Below are 20,578 nucleotides of genomic sequence, written 5' to 3'. Positions count from 1 at the left end.
GTTTCAATCGACACAACAGAAATTAAACTGTTTGTTTGGTTGATATGAAAAATTAATTTTCGAAGATTAAGAAATTACCGAATGAGAATTTTTCACCAATTGGGCTTCCTGAATATGTTATTACAAACTATATCAAATTTTTCCTCTTTCCAAGGGAGGGCCACAATTAGGCGGAAAGGTTTTGGTAACAAGTAATGGCTTCGTAAAATAAAGAAATTTCATTTCTTTCAAAATTATTAACTGGCTAATCCTAATCTATTGGCCTATAACTTAAATGCCACTGGGCAACTTTGTGTAAACAATAAAAGCAATTACATATTGTCGTAGCTCACTTAGCATGATCATCAAATATACAAAAGATTAGACAACAACATTATCAAATATGTTAGGACATGACCATTTCAAGTTCTCTTACGCCCTTTCTTATCAGCATCAGGCAGGGGATCTCTAATCTCTTGACATCGTATAATTCCAGCAGCTCCTCCATAGCACAACCATCTCTCACTACCTTTGTTCATGTTCCATCTCACTCGATGCACTGCTAACATTTTCGAAGGCATAACTTCAACATCATCCCCGATTTCTACTTTTTCCATTTCATTCCCCTGTATATTTCTTCCCTCTTCATCTAAACATACCATTGCTTGATCATCTTTGGCCTTTTTTCTACTATTACTTCTAGATTTAGATTCTTTCTTGCTCTTAAGAGCTTTCAGTGTTATATCAGCATCAGACTCCTTGCCTCGATCATTGTCATAACAAATGGCTGCAAGTAAAATTTGATAATGTAAATATAATTATCATGCAAGGAGAGAACCAGTGTTAAAATTTATGCATTAACCAAAATTGCTCAAGCTTACCTAAAGTTTGATTATCTGAATTTGAACCTGTTTTCTTCTTCTTATCATTTGCTCGTTTGACTGCATTCAAATCAGCTGCAAGACTCCGCATGGATCTTTCCCCACACTCATTGGCTGGCTTCTTTAATGTTATTGGTGTATCTGGTAATGGAGTGTTCACTGTTATAGCCGATTCATCCTCCGTCAGAGACCCACACATAAAATGTGGAGCACGGTAACGTGCAGGATCTTTCTCAACTGCTTTTGTTGTGAGCTACCCTCAAGACAAGATCATCTGGTTATTGAGAGTCTAGAATGGACTTGAATAGACATGTACTTATTAAACTTCTCCACAATTCTAATTATGATAAGCATAACATATAGTGATGTGGATGATTCAGAGTGCCAAGCACCAGGAAACCTAGTGAGCCTACCACTAAAACTTCTAAATAGACATACGTCATAAATATCTATCAATTTTAATGACAAAATCATATTAATTTTTGGATATCAAAATCTCGTTGGGAGTTGATTTCATGCTTAAGATCCCAATGCTCAAATATCATCCTAGTGAAAAAACTAAATCTGATTAAAAGAATGTACTGATAGTTAATATTTACCCTTGGGAATGGTTATTGTCTAAAGTAAAATACTGTAAACCCGGTCAGGCAGAAAATTATTAACAAAAGTTATTGTGTCAAGGAAAGTCACACTCACTTGGAAACGGAGAACTGTGCCATCTGCACTGCAATATGCAACCATACCTAAAGTATAAACTGAAATTCATCAAATTCATGGATATTAAACAGTAATGGCATTAGAAAATAGAAATTTAGCCATCCAAAAGCATTGGCTAAAACACTGTAGAGCAGAAGTATAGGTTAATGTTGCAGTATTCTCTTTCATTTCCAGGACCAGAATCACAATTGTCTATCTACATAAGATTGTTTGGGAAAAAATATAAGGATAAAAATACTATTTTCGCCCTGATAGAAAAAATAACGCAAAGGCAGCACTAATTAGATGTTGACCAATAATTTGCCAACAGAAAGTAGGGGCCAATCCATTTTGCTTCACATGAATAATTCCATGCAAGGAACAAGCATAAGATTTCAGATCCATTCCCATTGAACTGATGGTTAGAGCTCCAAACTGGAACAAATATATATTACATCATTTTCACAAATAATACTGAAGAATAAGAGAGATACCTGTTTGTCGTGACACTTGTACGCTCCAGACAGCAAAGGATAAACAATTTGAAAGGTGCAAACCATTTTTTGTCCCAACAAAAGGTCTTCCAGTAGCAGGGACATCATATGCAGTCTTTACCAAGCTGAGGATTCTCAATCCTCCATCATCGAAGGATAAAATAACACAACTATACATGGAAAAACCCAGTTTAGGGAAAAAAAATAATCAACATAAGGAATGTAATTTGGGTTTCATCCAATAAGATAGATCATAAAGTTACCTTGGATCTCTAGACCAATCCAGACCATATATGAACTTTGGCACTGGATGGAGGTTCCACAGGGGACGGAATGGGTCACTGCAAAAACCCAAATCAAACCAAGGCATAAATTAAACAAGGTTGAATATGATTGCCTACTATCTTCAAAAACGAAAATTTATATAGACTAAAGAGTTCATGTCTTCAACATGTCTAATCAAGGAATACTCCCAATACAGTACTTTCTCTCCTTGATAACCAATGAAAACCTATAATGCCAAAAGTGCTCATATGCCGGACATATGTATATGAACAACAGAATTTAAATTCTTACACAAAAATAAACTAGAGGTTCCCTTAAAATACGAAATTCGACATAAAGATCAATGCTTAAAAAATTTATGTTTTCAAGTACTTTTGAAATTTGTGAAAAACAGATGTTGTGATATGGCATATCGAATTTAGAATTATAGAGTAAGAGAGATATGTAGCAAAGTGAAGAATCTATAACACACATCAGTACCCTCCTATATTGTAAATAATAATGAAAGTTACAAAAAATGCCCTTATACCTTACTGATAAAATAAACCCCATTTTGGCTATTTCAACCTCACACCTCAAACTGGAGCATAGATATCTACAATGCCTAGCTTGTTAAATAACTCTAAGAATTGTTCTCTCGCCAATAATTTGTAAAACATCATCTAGCATGTATGGGCATTTCCTTTAGGTAAAACCTTTCTTTAGTCACTAAAGGAAGTAATATAGGGCATTCAGTCTCACTCTAATAGTACTATGGCTTTACTTTAGAACATGAAAACTCTAGAATATTGACTAGATTTCTGTATAAACTATGTATTATAAATATTTGTCTGATAAAGTGACCAATAAAGTAATCAAGTATTTGAGATTCAAATAATACGAACACATTCAAGGAGGAACATTAATTTTTCATAAGGGAAGAAAAGGCATTATATATGATTAAACAAAAACAAGCTATAACACCTACCGTATATCCCAAAATTTTAGACCTCCATGTCCAGCAGTGACTATCACATTTGCAATCTCCATATCACTGAAAATCATCAAAAAGAAAATTTTATATTGCTATATCAACAATCACAGCATCATATAGTAAAATAGATAACAAGAAGGGGTTTTTTTTGGGGGTGGGGGGAACAGGGGAGGAGGGGGGGCTGGTGGTTATAGTTACATTGCTATTACCATGTTTCAGCTCCTTTTAGTGAAGGTGAACCAAGCCCATCAAATGACCTTGCATTAGATTGGCAAATAAACAAAACAATAATTCAAATCCAAAAATAGCAACTATTGCAATTGACATTAGGACATTAACTATATAGCTTAAATAATCATGAATGAATGTCTAGAAGAATAGATCAAAAGGGTCAGGGGGCGTTTACATATAAGCTAGAAAAGTGACTCATGACATTATGATTCAGACTGATGGCAGATAATACACAATAAGGCCTCGGGTATGAGGAAAAAGGCTGACATTGGAGATCATGGAGAATTGTAAGCCCAATCTGGTTGTCTGGTGGTATAAAAATTCCAGGGATAAAATATGTGGGACACATCACTTTATCCTTTGTACATGGGATACATAATCTCTTAGCTATCCATTGGTTTACATATCTTTACTCCCATGAGTAAAAGAATCTTGCCCACCCAATAGGCTTTAATTAATGATGACAAATAAAAATTTCGTTACTGATGATGATGATGATATATAATTATTTTGGTATTAAATGAGGAAATATGAATTTCTTAAAAAATAAATTGTAACAAATAATAATATGATGTAACAACTTATTACAATTATATTTATAATAAAAAGACAATTTTCATTTAAAATCCTTAAAAAAAATTATAAATTAGTTTTAGTTACAGATTAATCTATTTTATATCAAGTAACATCTTTCAAAACTTAATCCTATCTTCCACTGAACACAAGACAATAATATCAACAATTCAATCCAATCCAGTCCAATCTATCCCATGTGCCAAATAGAGCCTAAAGGTAATAAAATCTGGCCAGCTAAAAAAAATCTTCCCTCAGTCAATCTAACATCCACAATATATTCTTTTCCCATTAAAAAACCGTGCTTTTATAAAAATTTGCACCTCAACTCTTGAAAGGAAGTGTTGATAGGAATTTGCAAAATTTGCAAATTGTCCACAACTTTGGGGGTAAAAAGTTACCCAGATTTGCTGCAAGCCCTATATTTCACTGATCCAAATTCCTAACTTTCTTTTTTACCTCCATCCCACACCTATTAATTCTCAAACAAAAGTTTAATTTCTTCATCCTACACCAAGCAATTACTGCACAAATACTTGAGGTGGCAGCAGGATCCTAAATACAATCAATGCTTCCCAAATGAACACAAGCCAAAGTTAATTGGCCCAACCAAACCTTGAAACCAAGCCAAAGAGCCACTCAACCCAATCTCTTCATCCTACAAACAATAAAGATCTAATGGTTATCTTTATTTACTGAATGCATACCAGATTATGTCATACTGTAAGAGCATTGACATTCCCAAGTAGTAAGTTTATACTGTAATTATGAAAAGCAACGGTTGAAAAAAGAATATTTACACTCCACATAAGAAAAAATTCCTTCACGTAAAAAATTGTATTACATCCACAGAATAGGCATAAACACGCATTTAGTGCAAAAGGAGATCATAGAGATATATAAACACAGAAGACTAGATAATATGGAAAATTAATCTTCTCAAATCACTGACCTTTCTGTTGGGGCCCATGCAACTGTTCTGATAGGAACTGTATCTGCACTGAAACAAAGTAGAGGCCTTGTATCTGTACATCAGCAAATGAAAAATTATGTAAAACTAATTAATTTGATATACTTTAAAAGTCCAAGCAATTGTCTGCAAGAGAAAAAAAAAATTAACATAAAATAGAAGTGGATTACATGTTGTATTTACCTTCTGATGAACCTCTTACAGAGAATTTCCATAAAGCAACCTGAATGGATGTAATAAATCTTCAGTTCTCACAACATGGTAAATAAAAAATGAAGGATAAGTAACCTATGAATCCGACTGAACAACAAATGTGATATGTATATCAGCATAAATTCAATCAAAATGTGCCAATTGGAGAATACACTTCTAATCTCTCTCTCATATCTGTTTTTTAAAAAGATTTCACAAAGAGAAATGCCCTTTTTCCCATTTATGTTACCATCTATGCTAATGATAATTACACCCCCCAAATCAACTAGGAAGCAAACTGGAACAGGATAATGTAAAAATATATATACAGTAATATATTACCGATCCATCATGGCACCCGGCTAGTAAGTAATCATGTGGATGTGAGGTTGACCATTCCACTGTCAAAGGGACGCTGTACAATAGAAGTAAATAAGCAGTAAATCAAAGAAAGAACACTTGAGAGTATCAAACAATTATGAAACTTAAGGCAGTAGGAAATTTTAAAGCTAATTATCTGGAAACATAAAATATTTTGCTAAATTGATTCCTTCAATTATACTCAACATTTGAAACTCAGACCTCCATAGTGATCAAATAGAAACATGACACCTAGAAAAATTCCCTTTAGAAGAGCCTTCCTAAGCCAAGCATCCAAAACAAATATATTTAAAGACAAAAAGAATAAAAAAGGGGGTTGAATACATAATTACATGGAAATGGGTGCAGGTGCACATCAAAACAGGTAGAAATTTTGTTGAAAGTGGCAACAGGGATGAAGTGCACTCTTCCCACTCTCATGTCAAATTTTCTTTTCCAACCCACATGGACACTTTTAACATCACACTGAAATTGACAAAGTAGCTAGGCCAGCAAATACCTTGCCCTGGACATGCATTTTGAATCATGCCATGCTGAACCAATCCCATGATATCAAAAAGATTAACAAGTTTTCTAAAGTTTCCAATCTACTACTTAAAAATTATATCCTCTAGCTAATAAGACCAAAGGAAAAACAAAATCATATTTATAAATCTATTTTCTTCTGGACTTCCCTCATTATGTTTTAGATATCCTAAATTGCCATCATCACATGAGAGTCCCTATAGCTTACTGCAGCATGCATGCAAATTTGAAATATCTCCTCTTTATTGCCATGAAAAGGAAATTCTTTGTAGACATTCAAATTAAATATCAAATTATTTAAAAGAAATTGACAACATACATGCAAATTACCTCTGTATGCCACCACATTTCAACATTGAGCATCTGAATACTGGCTCCAATTTTACAAAGCGAGGATCAGTGCCCTCATTAACTGAAGCCAAGTAAATAGCTTTCATTGTACAAGGAAGAGGAACTTCCCACCTGCATATGACAAGCAGGATCATGAGAAGACACCTCACAAATATTTTCTTGTGATATATCGTTATAACACAGAACCTAGCAATTTTAGAGAGGATCATAGTCTGAGGCAAACAATAGGTGATATATAACGTCAAAGCTCTTACATGCAGAACAATGTAACACGAGAAACTCAAGGAAAGAAGAAAATTGGCTCATTATTTTATATAACAACTATAAATGAATTTTCTATACCCAAACCTAGCATGTTATCTATGTCGCTCATGTGATATTGCAACTCTCAAGGGTAACTATCTTTCTAGAGTTCCAATATTTTTAATGTTCTATTGATTCACAATGATTTCTACATCACTTATATGAGCTAATGAGCTTTTATCCCTCCAATGTACCAAAAATGTGTATGCAGTCATCCTTTTCCCCAGAAACAGCTATCCAGCTCATAGACCAATCACATATGCAACCAAGTCTATTTACCCATACGTATTGCTCAACTATCTAGAATATTGAACAGAAAAAGAGAATCAAAAAGTCTATAAAGATCTAGAAAACAGAAGCCAGTGTCTTACACTTCCAAGGATCCATTTCCCAGTAAGACAGCAAGATACCCCATCCGTTGCTGGCATTTGGAACCTTTCACATTATTGGGCTGCCATTTTACATCCCATGCCACTTTTCCATTGTGAGCAAGGCATAAAATGACCCTTGGAAGAGCAATGTTCTTTGGGGTAGAACAAGAGGCCAAGCTTATGTCCAATGAATCCTTGCCTGATTCATTGTTACATGGCAGAGAATCCTGTCTAGAGCTATCACCGGCAGATAATGGCTGACATATGTCATCATTATTTTTCCCAGCATTTCCCTTGCTTGTTAATCTTCTACTCTTCACCAGAGTTTTAAGGGGTGAATGCATTGAAGATTCTCTCTCTGCAGAATTTTTTTGTTTATTACCAATAATTTTATGTAAATTATGCTGTTCGGTATTCCCATAAACTTCTTGTATAGATAGCAACTCAGATGATTCATCTGAATGTTGAACAGCAAGTGGTTGAACAAACTGATTGTTAACATCCAAATTGTCAGAGGATTCATCTTTCGGTTTCTTTCTAGGTCTTCCTCTTGGCCTCTTTAATTGGATTGACTTATCCATTGCAGCTTCACTATCAAGAGACTTATTTATTGAATTTTTTCTAGGTCTTCCTCTTGGTCTCTTTAATTTGTCTTCAATGGCATCACCAGCTTTAGGTCCTCGTTTTTTAGGGTTTTTCTCTGGTGGAGATGCCTCTTCTTCATTTAGACTAACGTTTAGTATACACCATATCTGAATAATACCTCTCCCAGTAAGTGAAGCACCCAATTGGTGATAATACGATTCTGGAGGATGAGCAGAAACAGCAATAAACTGGGGCAAAAACACAAAGAACTAAAATTAGAACATAAGAATATAAAATAAATAATAATGTGAGCTTATGTGCACCCTTAAAATCGCTCTGCACACCCACCCATTTGATAAAAACTTTTATTACTCAAATAATGTTAAACGAAACTATTTATAAGAACACAACAACCCAATGAGAAAATATATAATTACAGTACATACCAACCTGATGAAACCTAATTTTCTTCCTTTGTATTAATCCTAATTGACACTCTACTCTATCATTCTAACAATAAATCTTCTTGGAGTCTCACTTTTAATCTTTGTTAGAGACTAGAAGCTCTCATGTTGATCTTGTTGCAAAAGTAATTTGGGCGATGACGTGAAGCTGAGATTAGAGCTTCCAAACATTGCACCAAAAGATCCAATAAAGAAAATACTGAATTTTAAATAGGTCAATATGTGAGTAATTAAGATAATCATATTTACATCTATATCAAACTGGCAAGGCTTTGGTGACGATATGAAGTTGAAAATTAGAACTTGCAAACATTGTAGAATAAAAAACCAGAATAAATTGTATACCCTATGATATAAAAGTACAAGTACCTCACATTTTGTATGACAATCAGGCCTTTCACGAACTCTAGGACACCAATCCAATGCCCAAACAGATCCTCCAGCATACATCACAAAGTCTTTGCTGCAATTAGACCCACTGAAAAACAATTGGTTGTCGAAAGCATATCACAATGTAGTAGAAAATTTTAAAAGCTGGATATATAAAACCAACCGCATGAACAACCGTTGTCATACTATAAACAAAACATATGGATGATATCTACACGCCTTGATTTAAACTAAGCATCATTCAAAATATAAGTACCATAAACCAAACATCAAATCAAAAACTCTTCAAACAATCTAATTGTACCCTGATTCTAGTGAAGTCGCATCAGAGTATGAACCTTCTTATTAAAAGAAATTGCAACATAGCAGTTACTGATGATGATGATGATATATAATTATTTTGGTATTAAATGAGGAAATATGAATTTCTTCAAAAATAAATTGTAACAAATAATAATATGATGTAACAACTTATTACAATTATATTTACAATAAAAAGACAATCTTCATTTAAAATCCTTAAAAAAAATTATAAATTAGTTTTAGTTACAGATTAATCTATTTTATATCAAGTAACATCTTTCAAAACTTAATCCTATCTTCCACTGAACACAAGACAATAATATCAACAATTCAATCCAATCCAGTCCAATCTATCCCATGTGCCAAATAGAGCCTAAAGGTAATAAAATCTGGCCAGCTAAAAAAAATCTTCCCTCAGTCAATCTAACATCCACAATATATTCTTTTCCCATTAAAAAACCGTGCTTTTATAAAAATTTGCACCTCAACTCTTGAAAGGAAGTGTTGATAGGAATTTGCAAAATTTGCAAATTGTCCACAACTTTGGGGGTAAAAAGTCACCCAAATTTGCTGCAAACCCTATATTTCACTGATCCAAATTCCTAACTTTCTTTTTTACCTCCATCCCACACCTATTAATTCTCAAACAAAAGTTTAATTTCTTCATCCTACACCAAGCAATTACTGCACAAATACTTGAGGTGGCAGCAGGATCCTAAATACAATCAATGCTTCCCAAATGAACCCAAGCCAAAGTTAAATGGCCCAACCAAACCTTGAAACCAAGCCAAAGAGCCACTCAACCCAATCTCTTCATCCTACAAACAATAAAGATCTAATGGTTATCTTTATTTACTGAATGCATACCAGACTATGTCATACTGTAAGAGCATTGACATTCCCAAGTAGTAAGTTTATACTGTAATTATGAAAAGCAACGGTTGAAAAAAGAATATTTACACTCCACATAAGAAAAAATTCCTTCACGTAAAAAATTGTATTACATCCACAGAATAGGCATAAACACGCATTTAGTGCAAAAGGAGATCGTAGAGATATATAAACACAGAAGACTAGATAATATGGAAAATTAATCTTCTCAAATCACTGACCTTTCTGTTGGGGCCCATGCAACTGTTCTGATAGGAACTGTATCTGCACTGAAACAAAGTAGAGGCCTTGTATCTGTACATCAGCAAATGAAAAATTATGTAAAACTAATTAATTTGATATACTTTAAAAGTCCAAGCAATTGTCTGCAAGAGAAAAAAAAAATTAACATAAAATAGAAGTGGATTACATGTTGTATTTACCTTCTGATGAACCTCTTGCAGAGAATTTCCATAAAGCAACCTGAATGGATGTAATAAATCTTCAGTTCTCACAACATGGTAAATAAAAAATGAAAGATAAGTAACCTATGAATCCGACTGAACAACAAATGTGATATGTATATCAGCATAAATTCAATCAAAATGTGCCAATTGGAGAATACACTTCTAATCTGTCTCTCATATCTGTTTTTTAAAGAGATTTCACAAAGAGAAATACCCTTTTTCCCATTTATGTTACCATCTATGTTAATGATAATTACACCCCCCAAATCAACGAGGAAGCAAACTGGAACAGGATAATGTAAAAATATATATACAGTAATATATTACCGATCCATCATGGCACCCGGCTAGTAAGTAATCATGTGGATGTGAGGTTGACCATTCCACTGTCAAAGGGACGCTGTACAATAGAAGTAAATAAGCAGTAAATCAAAGAAAGAACACTTGAGAGTATCAAACAATTATGAAACTTAAGGCAGTAGGAAATTTTAAAGCTAATTATCTGGAAACATAAAATATTTTGCTAAATTGATTCCTTCAATTATACTCAACATTTGAAACTCAGACCTCCATAGTGATCAAATAGAAACATGACACCTAGAAAAATTCCCTTTAGAAGAGCCTTCCTAAGCCAAGCATCCAAAACAAATATATTTAAAGACAAAAAGAATAAAAAAGGGGGTTGAATACATAATTACATGGAAATGGGTGCAGGTGCACATCAAAACAGGTAGAAATTTTGTTGAAAGTGGCAACAGGGATGAAGTGCACTCTTCCCACTCTCATGTCAAATTTTCTTTTCCAACCCACATGGACACTTTTAACATCACACTGAAATTGACAAAGTAGCTAGGCCAGCAAATACCTTGCCCTGGACATGCATTTTGAATCATGCCATGCTGAACCAATCCCATCATATCAAAAAGATTAACAAGTTTTCTGAAGTTTCCAATCTACTACTTAAAAATTATATCCTCTAGCTAATAAGACCGAAGGAAAAACAAAATCATATTTATAAATCTATTTTCTTCTGGACTTCCCTCATTATGTTTTAGATATCCTAAATGACTGCTGCAGTAAGCTAGAGGGACTCTCATGTGATGATGGCAAAACTCTGTTGAACAGCATGCATGCAAATTTGAAATATCCCCGTCTTTATTGCCATGAAAAGGAAATTCTTTGTAGACATTCAAATTAAATATCAAATTATTTAAAAGAAATTGACAACATACATGCAAATTACCTCTGTATCCCACCACATTTCAACATTGAGCATCTGAATACTGGCTCCAATTTTACAAAGCGAGGATCAGTGCCCTCATTAACTGAAGACAAGTAAATAGCTTTCATTGTACAAGGAAGAGGAACCTCCCACCTGCATATGACAAGCGGGATCATGAGAAGACACCTGACAAATATTTTCTTGTGATGTATCGTTATAACACAGAACCTAGCAATTTTAGAGAGGATCATAGTCTGAGGCAAACAATAGGTGATATAGAACGTCAAAGCTCTTACATGCAGAACAATGTAACAAGAGAAACTCAAGGAAAGGAGAAAATTGGCTCATTATTTTATATAATAACTATAAATCAATTTTCTAATACCCAAACCTAGCATGTTATCTATGTTGCTCATGTGATATTGCAACTCTCAAGGGTAACTATCTTTCTAGAGTTCCAATATTTTTAATGTTCTATTGATTCACACTGATTTCTACATCACTTATATGAGCTAATGAACTTTTATCCCTCCAATGTACCAAAAATGTGTATGCAGTCATCCTTTTCCCCAGAAACAGCTATCCAGCTCATAGACCAATCACATATGCAACCAAGTCTATTTACCCATACGTATTGCTCAACTATCTAGAATATTGAACAGAAAAAGAGAATCAAAATGTCTATAAAGATCTAGAAAACAGAAGCCAGTGTCTTACACTTCCAAGGATCCATTTCCCAGTAAGACAGCAAGATACCCCATCCGTTGCTGGCATTTGGAACCTTTCACATTATTGGGCTGCCATTTTACATCCCATGCCACTTTTCCATTGTGAGCAAGGCATAAAATGACCCTTGGAAGAGCAATGTTCTTTGGGGTAGAACAAGAGGCCAAGCTTATGTCCAATGAATCCTTGCCTGATTCATTGTTACATGGCAGAGAATCCTGTCTAGAGCTATCACCGGCAGATAATGGCTGACATATGTCATCATTATTTTTCCCAGCATTTCCCTTGCTTGTTAATCTTCTACTCTTCACCAGAGTTTTAAGGGGTGAATGCATTGAAGATTCTCTCTCTGCAGAATTTTTTTGTTTATTACCAATAATTTTATGTAAATTATGCTGTTCGGTATTCCCATAAACTTCTTGTATAGATAGCAACTCAGATGATTCATCTGAATGTTGAACAGCAAGTGGTTGAACAAACTGATTGTTAACATCCAAATTGTCAGAGGATTCATCTTTCGGTTTCTTTCTAGGTCTTCCTCTTGGCCTCTTTAATTGGATTGACTTATCCATTGCAGCTTCACTATCAAGAGACTTATTTATTGAATTTTTTCTAGGTCTTCCTCTTGGTCTCTTTAATTTGTCTTCAATGGCATCACCAGCTTTAGGTCCTCGTTTTTTAGGGTTTTTCTCTGGTGGAGATGCCTCTTCTTCATTTAGACTAACGTTTAGTATACACCATATCTGAATAATACCTCTCCCAGTAAGTGAAGCACCCAATTGGTGATAATACGATTCTGGAGGATGAGCAGAAACAGCAATAAACTGGGGCAAAAACACAAAGAACTAAAATTAGAACATAAGAATATAAAATAAATAATAATGTGAGCTTATGTGCACCCTTAAAATCGCTCTGCACACCCACCCATTTGATAAAAACTTTTATTACTCAAATAATGTTAAACGAAACTATTTATAAGAACACAACAACCCAATGAGAAAATATATAATTACAGTACATACCAACCTGATGAAACCTAATTTTCTTCCTTTGTATTAATCCTAATTGACACTCTACTCTATCATTCTAACAATAAATCTTCTTGGAGTCTCACTTTTAATCTTTGTTAGAGACTAGAAGCTCTCATGTTGATCTTGTTGCAAAAGTAATTTGGGCGATGACGTGAAGCTGAGATTAGAGCTTCCAAACATTGCACCAAAAGATCCAATAAAGAAAATACTGAATTTTAAATAGGTCAATATGTGAGTAATTAAGATAATCATATTTACATCTATATCAAACTGGCAAGGCTTTGGTGACGATATGAAGTTGAAAATTAGAACTTGCAAACATTGTAGAATAAAAAACCAGAATAAATTGTATACCGTATGATATAAAAGTACAAGTACCTCACATTTTGTATGACAATCAGGCCTTTCACGAACTCTAGGACACCAATCCAATGCCCAAACAGATCCTCCAGCGTACATCACGAAGTCTTTGCTGCAATTAGACCCACTGAAAAACAATTGATTGTCGAAAGCATATCACAATGTAGTAGAAAATTTTAAAAGCTGGATATATAAAACCAACCGCATGAACAACCGTTGTCATACTATAAACAAAACATATGGATGATATCTACACGCCTTGATTTAAACTAAGCATCATTCAAAATATAAGTACCATAAACCAAACATCAAATAAAAAACTCTTCAAACAATCTAATTGTACCCTGATTCTAGTGAAGTCGCATCAGAGTATGAACCTTCATTCTGCAAGAATATCCAAAAAAATAAAAAATAAAAAAAAATGAATCATAATATCAAAAACAATACAAAAACTAATCATGCAACAAGTATCAAATACCTTAGGAACAGTTGCTGATGAAAATTGAGGTAAGTTTATTTCACTTAAAATAACTTTTGCCCCACCAATTCCCGTTTCATTAGCAAACCTAACGGTTCTTGGCTCGTAATTAAAATATCTCCATTCCCTGAACACACAGCAATTTCTCAATTACACTTAAAATATTTATATATAAAAATGTAAACAGGAAATATAAGGAAAATTAATCACCTCAAGAAAGTAATGGAGGAGGAAAACCGTTGGGTGTCGGATTCATCAAGGCAATTTGTCTCCGGCTCACCACAGAGCTCCGAGATTCCGTCAATTGCTTTAAAATAATTCTGCACTGAATAATCGAATAATGATACTTGAACTCCAGCGGCATCACTTGCTGAAGATTCTTTCTCCATCGTTGTGTTATTGTCTTCTGTAAAATAATAACATTTAAATTTAAACTCTCTCAAAGCAAGGCACTTTACCGACTACTTTACAGACACTGGAGAGACATGAACACAAAGACGATAATAACCTTAAGCAGAGATTGACCTAACTTTGACTAAGAAAGAAATTATTATGTACGTAAATATACTAAAACTAATATTAAGAAAAATAGAGTATTTATGATAAAAATCCATTGAGTATATAGCTCGTACAGGAGTTGAACGGCCACCGGGAAAATCTTCTTGGAGGAAAACAAAAGAGTGAAGGGCGGAGTTTTGGAGGTGAGAGGCTGGCAGGGGAGATTAGGGAGCAATCGGGGTGGATCAACCCAAGCCTGTCGCTTTGGGCCACTGGGAATCCCTCCTTCCGCCGTGACGTCGCCTCCTTCTGCCTTCAATTGGTTTTTGTTTTTTAGATTAATTTAAACCGTTTTGCCCCTACGCTATTTACCATCCGTTTGAATGTGGAGGTAATTCAGAATTCAGTATATTAAATAAATAGGATTAATAAGGTTGAGACCATAAATCCGACTCTTATTAGGTTTTATTAATAATTGTTTATTTTTTTTAAATTCAAAAGTAAATAGTATATTATTTAGCATCTGAATTTAGTCAGACATAGTTTTATTTATGAAAACCTTTTTCGTATTTTTTTATTATAATTTGATGGGTATTAATAAAAGGGAAATTAAATAAATTAGCCAAAAATAGGGGTTATATTTTCATAACTTTTAAGCAACCAAGCATAACTCAAAATAAAAAAATCTCTTTTTCCTCATTTTCTAACAACTTTTTTTCACAATCTCAATTGGTCAACTTACAATTAATTAGTAAGACTCATGTAGGACTCATGTAAGATCTATTGTGAACTAACTAATTGTAATATGTTGCATAGAATTATAAAAAAAAAAAAAAAAATTTGTAAGAGAGAATTGTTAGAATAGTATTATTCAATAACCCACCCATCTCACAAAAAAACAACTAGCAAATACTCAAAACCCATCAATAAAATCCCCTAACAATTCCAAACCCATAATTAGAATCAGAAAAATTTACCCCAATTGAAGAAAAACCCATAAGCCAAGAGCTCCAAATAGATCTGCAAATAAACACTTTTTCTCTAAGAATCAAATTCTAGGAAATAAAGATCAGAAAGAATAGAATCTCATAAGAACAAACATCATCAAAATAATAAAAAATATATAAAGTTCACAACTTTCTCTTAATCTCTCTGTATCTTTCTTCTTCTTGTTTTTTGGCAATTATGGGCAAATAGGAAGACAAGGACTTTAAAGTTGTTCTTCTTAGTTGAAAATGTTTTAAACTTATAGTGAACTTCAGTCTGTCTCTTGTAGTCTGTTTCATCTGTATTTTTTTTTTTTTAAATAATTAAAAATTGTTCTCAACCATTTAATTAGTTAAATATTTTTTGCTAGTAAAATGTTAATATTTAATAATTAATATAATAGAAGCTAATTTTTTACTGTTTTGTGCAAAGTATTTTATTAAAGATATATTTTGAGGAAAAAATAAAAAAGTATTTCCAAATGATAAAAAGCATAGTTTATATTTCTCAACAGTGGTTGACTTAAAGATTTAATACAATTTGGAATAATTTGAGTTAAGTAATTTTATACATTGAATAACCTACTACTACGGCTTAATTTAAGTTTTATTTATTGTACATAAACATGTCTACTCAATAAAAATTGCTTATATGAAAAAGCCTCCTATTTTATAGTGTACTTGAATATATATTCCAAAACAGGCTTTCTTCTACTCATATATTATAAATCTGTTAATCCTAGACTTACCATTTATCTAAATGTCCAAACTGAATTTTTAGCCTTTTAAGTAAACAAAATGAGTAATACTACTCCTACAAAGACACTTTATTAAAAAGAAAAATCCTAAAAGATTTCCTGCGTTATTAAAAATAAAATTAAAAAAAAACTTTAAATCACCAGATTTAGAAGCCAAAATTCCTAAAATATTTCCCTCCTCTTCAACAGTAAAATTAAGAATTACCAAAAATTTCAACTAAATGAAGGGGCAGAAACCAGTAATTAATCAGGCAACTGTTAAGTAACCCAACTTACTGAAGCTATCCTTTGTAGTACTCTAGCTGTGTCACATTACTCACAACATCAACACAAATTATCATGGCCTTTACCAAAGTGCTCGACACACCCGCAAATGCCACATATAAGGTTATGGTTGTTCAAGCATGCTTCTTATCCGAATTTGCTGCAACCGCATGTTGTCGTTTCTTCCAATCTGCAACTCTATCTGGGAATGCCCACTTCAAAAATTTCTCCCATCAATAACAGCTCAAAAACAGGAGAGAAGCCCAAATCAAAAGTTTATCCCTTAATCCCCATGGCAAAGGCACCAACTTCAACCAGTCATTTAAGTCCCTAATAGATCACACGTAATGACTCTGAAGAAACCAACGGAAGCAATCAGAACATACAAAAATGGTTTGTTTTCAGAGATGCTCTGGTTGAAAGGAAAACCCATGTAGTTTACAGCAAAGGTGGCCACCTGGAGCATCATGCTTACCATGTATGAAACTGTATTCGCAAGATTGGGATGAAAATCTGAGTCTGGTTCAATGCATTCATCCGGCGTGTACTTCTCTGCCTCTTTCACAGAAGACATCAGGAAAAACAATAGCAAACTGTCGCATGAGAGAAAGTAAGACATATAGGCAGAAAATATTAGGACCGGGTCGTGCAGTTGACAGAGTAGGAAGAGGGCGGGCATGTGAAATGAATAGGAAAAAGGCACCTGTAAAGACACCACTGATTGTAGCCTGGACATCGCCGAGCTTGACACCATCCAAATACATAACACTCAACACATATGCTGTAGCAAGGCAATTTAGGCCGAGTATTTTGAACATCTGAAGGGTTGTCACAAGAGTATTACGTCCCTGACAAATTATGTCTGTTGTTGGAGCAACTGATGCATGCTTTGCTGTAAATGATGGCGACATAGAGGCATCCACAAGCTTGACAATTGGAGCAGAACGACCATCACCCTCCTCATTCATCTCATCCATCAGCTTCTTCAGCTTCTGTCATGGCATCTCAATAGCCGCCTGATGGCGGTTACCTGTGGTGTGGCTGGCAGAAGTGCCTTCTCCATTCTGACTGATAGGTTTGCCAACAGCTTCTGATGCAGACTTAGATTTCTTTGATTTACCTGACTTTGTGTTTTCATCTTTAGATGTTTCTGATGATGAGGCTTTGTTTTGAGTTGGAGGCATGGCATTCAACTAAGCAACCCCTATGTGTGCCTGAAAAGAAAGTATTAGATGTCTACTGCTGCAATCTCTTACAACAGCAAAGCAAAAAGTCAACAACACAAATCTCTGATCATCATGCCCAGAAACAACACAAGAAAATGTGCCTTGTGCTACAATACTGACAAGTTCCATTTCAATTTCAGCAGAACCAATCAGAGAGAAAGATCCTGCCTGGGTATGATTCCATCATGTCTTCTTTATAGCATGCAGAAAAAAAATATATTTAATAACATGCTTACGAGTCATGATTAATTCTTTTTGCTCAGGAGCAACTCTTGCAAAAACCTGTACAAATATAGCATACATATTATCCAGATGAGGCTATCATCATAACAACATTGAAACAGATAGTATCATTATGAAACCTTCACATAAGGAATGACTCGTAGAACAGCAGAAGTCTGTTGTGACATTTCAATGCAGTCACCTTCAACACAGAGATCATGTGTCTCTGATAAAACTTCAACCGCTTTCTCACTGCAATCAAATCAAGTACATTCCCACTTTCCTCAGTTGACAAAGGAAAGCTTTTTCCGTTATAGTTTAATATAAAGAGCTTTAAATTAAATTAAAAAAAAAAAAAAGGTTCATTATATCAATGTTCCTGGCTTCGGCTCGATAAGAAACTCCATAGAGAAATGTAAACGCATATTGAATCAACTATTTGAGGATAAAACAAGTTTTACAATTCTAAGTTCAAGGCATTTTCTTTTGGTGAAATGTGTGTGTTCATTGCCATTAAAAACTAGTAAAAGATTAAAGGGTGATCTCAACAAATTGATAACGAGGTAAATAACAATAGGTGAAACTTCACCTGTATGGAATAATCTCTGTTTCATCAGGCAATATCCATTCATATCCTCTACCATTCTTCGAGGGACTAAGAATTAGTGCTGGCTTTGAAACAATATGTACTTGGCTAGCAACATAGCAAGCTGTCAATGCTTAGTCACCAGTGATCATCGCCTATCATTAAAAAATTATATCTTCAGCACGCAATATTGCACAAACTAGGAGTCAGGACTCCAGATTCAAAGTTCACAACTTTCTAATATACATAATCGCAACCAAGATACACGAGCATATTACTCACCAAGTCATGGGACGAATTCTTTAATTCAGACAAAATGGTGGCCGAATCTGCTCTAATAGGGCATAAATACCTGAAATTTATATTACCAGCATTTACAGAACAAAATAAGAAAATATAAGTAGTAATAAGCATTCATTAATGAATCTGGTTGAAATATCCCAGAAAAAGTGAATAATCAAAGTATGGATTCATTAAAGAATCTGGTCGAAATATCCAAGAAAAAGAGAATAATCAAAATATGCATTCATTAAAGAATCTGGTTGAAATATCCAAGAAAAAGAAAATAATAAAAATATATAAGCAAATCACAAGAAATTAAGGGAAATTAAAGTTTGCGCTAATTACCGCAAAACCAGCAAAAGTAAGGCCACTCTCCACTAAATCTCTATCCAAGTTTCTTGCTTCACTAACCTTCACGTATTTGACAGATAAAAGAAACTCTTTAGCATAAAAGTAGTAAAATAGGTAGATAAATTGACAGAAAATATTGAAGTACTGAATTTGTGTTATCTAAATAAACTATAATTAAATGGCCTAGCAAACATAATAGAGGATAGAACAAAGAGTACAATGGGCAAAAAGAGCTCCTGAGTCGAGAAGATATTTGCGAATTTCAACTTAATTGAAGATATTTGCGAATTTCAACTTAATTGAAACAACCATTGAGTAACTAACTGTAATTTAAAGCCTATTGTCAATAAATAACTATAAATGGTTATATGCCTATGGAAATGTAATGCAGATGGAACATGAAAAGCAACAACATCTGCGAAAGCCATTTCTAAGATCTCTTTAGAAGCGGAGAAATTTGAGAAAAACAAAGAGTCAAATTTCTTTATAATTTGTTAGCATCCATACCAAAATAATAATAATAATGGAAAGAAAAAGCAGCAGTATGGCGGCCACTTGCTCCTTGTTTGTCCCACTTCACATGGTTTATAGAACATATTAATACAGGTAGCAAACATTATGGGTATTTTTGGATGATTTGGGATGAGTGAGAAGCAGGCAGATTTACACTTGAAGCAATAGTGACATCATTCCTTTTTGGAATATAATTTTTAGTTTCTGGCTTCCCAGTGAAAGAGAATACCATGAAACTGCAATTCTCTTCATATACCTAAGTTGTGTTAGTAAAGTGCTAAGCTGATTAGTTAGAAGGTCAACATTATTGACCTGGTTAATCAAGTGTTCTGTTAAATCTATTACTTCTGTTTAGCACCTCTGTTTAGCTCTAACAGTTTGTTACATTTCTGTTATTTTTCTAAAGTGCTCATCACTATAAATGAGCTACTACTGTACACTACTCTTTAAGCTGAATATACAGAAATTTTCCAGATTCTTCCTTCTTCGTTTTTCCCTATTTTAGCTTGATAACTCACATGGTATCAAAGCCATTGACAAACGTCACAAATGGTTGATCTCTCTCAATCAAAACAATTCAGGTCACAAATTGACCTTTGAACCTGGAAGTTCTGTAATTACTCCAACCATGTCTTCTTCAACCTTACCTGCCATTTCTCCCAAATTGACTAGGGATAACTATAGGTTTTGGAAATCGCAAATTCTATTTGCAGTAGGTTCTCATGACTTGAAGGAGCATCTCACCGGTCTAATTTCATGTCCAGCTCCCTTTATCAAAGTTCAAAGTGAAG

General features: G+C 34.0%; 1 protein-coding gene across 1 annotated transcript in view; it reads right to left on the bottom strand.

Annotated features, from left to right (window-relative positions):
• Positions 1–232: 232 nt before the first annotated feature.
• Positions 233–20,578, bottom strand: part of LOC116127864 — a 35,086-nt gene continuing 14,740 nt past the window's right edge. The window contains exons 8-36 of the mRNA XM_031413528.1: positions 19,269–19,334; positions 18,924–18,993; positions 18,645–18,796; positions 18,196–18,307; positions 18,070–18,115; positions 17,311–17,821; positions 16,620–17,200; positions 15,577–15,619; positions 14,312–14,507; positions 14,102–14,228; positions 13,967–14,007; positions 13,642–13,750; positions 12,224–13,056; positions 11,528–11,659; positions 10,261–10,300; positions 10,060–10,132; positions 8,949–8,982; positions 8,624–8,732; positions 7,206–8,038; positions 6,511–6,642; positions 5,617–5,689; positions 5,266–5,305; positions 5,065–5,137; positions 3,303–3,368; positions 2,314–2,391; positions 2,051–2,220; positions 1,557–1,603; positions 861–1,113; positions 233–766 (exon numbers count right to left, since the gene is read on the bottom strand). Of these exons, the coding sequence (XP_031269388.1) occupies positions 402–766; positions 861–1,113; positions 1,557–1,603; positions 2,051–2,220; positions 2,314–2,391; positions 3,303–3,368; positions 5,065–5,137; positions 5,266–5,305; positions 5,617–5,689; positions 6,511–6,642; positions 7,206–8,038; positions 8,624–8,732; positions 8,949–8,982; positions 10,060–10,132; positions 10,261–10,300; positions 11,528–11,659; positions 12,224–13,056; positions 13,642–13,750; positions 13,967–14,007; positions 14,102–14,228; positions 14,312–14,490 (3,807 nt within the window). The 5' untranslated portion in view covers positions 14,491–14,507; positions 15,577–15,619; positions 16,620–17,200; ... (4 more) ...; positions 18,924–18,993; positions 19,269–19,334 and the 3' untranslated portion in view covers positions 233–401. The remainder of the gene's footprint in view (positions 767–860; positions 1,114–1,556; positions 1,604–2,050; positions 2,221–2,313; positions 2,392–3,302; positions 3,369–5,064; positions 5,138–5,265; positions 5,306–5,616; positions 5,690–6,510; positions 6,643–7,205; positions 8,039–8,623; positions 8,733–8,948; positions 8,983–10,059; positions 10,133–10,260; positions 10,301–11,527; positions 11,660–12,223; positions 13,057–13,641; positions 13,751–13,966; positions 14,008–14,101; positions 14,229–14,311; positions 14,508–15,576; positions 15,620–16,619; positions 17,201–17,310; positions 17,822–18,069; positions 18,116–18,195; positions 18,308–18,644; positions 18,797–18,923; positions 18,994–19,268; positions 19,335–20,578) is intronic.

This window comes from Pistacia vera, unplaced genomic scaffold, assembly GCF_008641045.1.
Source record: "Pistacia vera cultivar Batoury unplaced genomic scaffold, PisVer_v2 Contig196, whole genome shotgun sequence".
NCBI lineage: Eukaryota > Viridiplantae > Streptophyta > Magnoliopsida > Sapindales > Anacardiaceae > Pistacia > Pistacia vera.
This window is presented reverse-complemented; position numbering and strand designations above follow the sequence as displayed.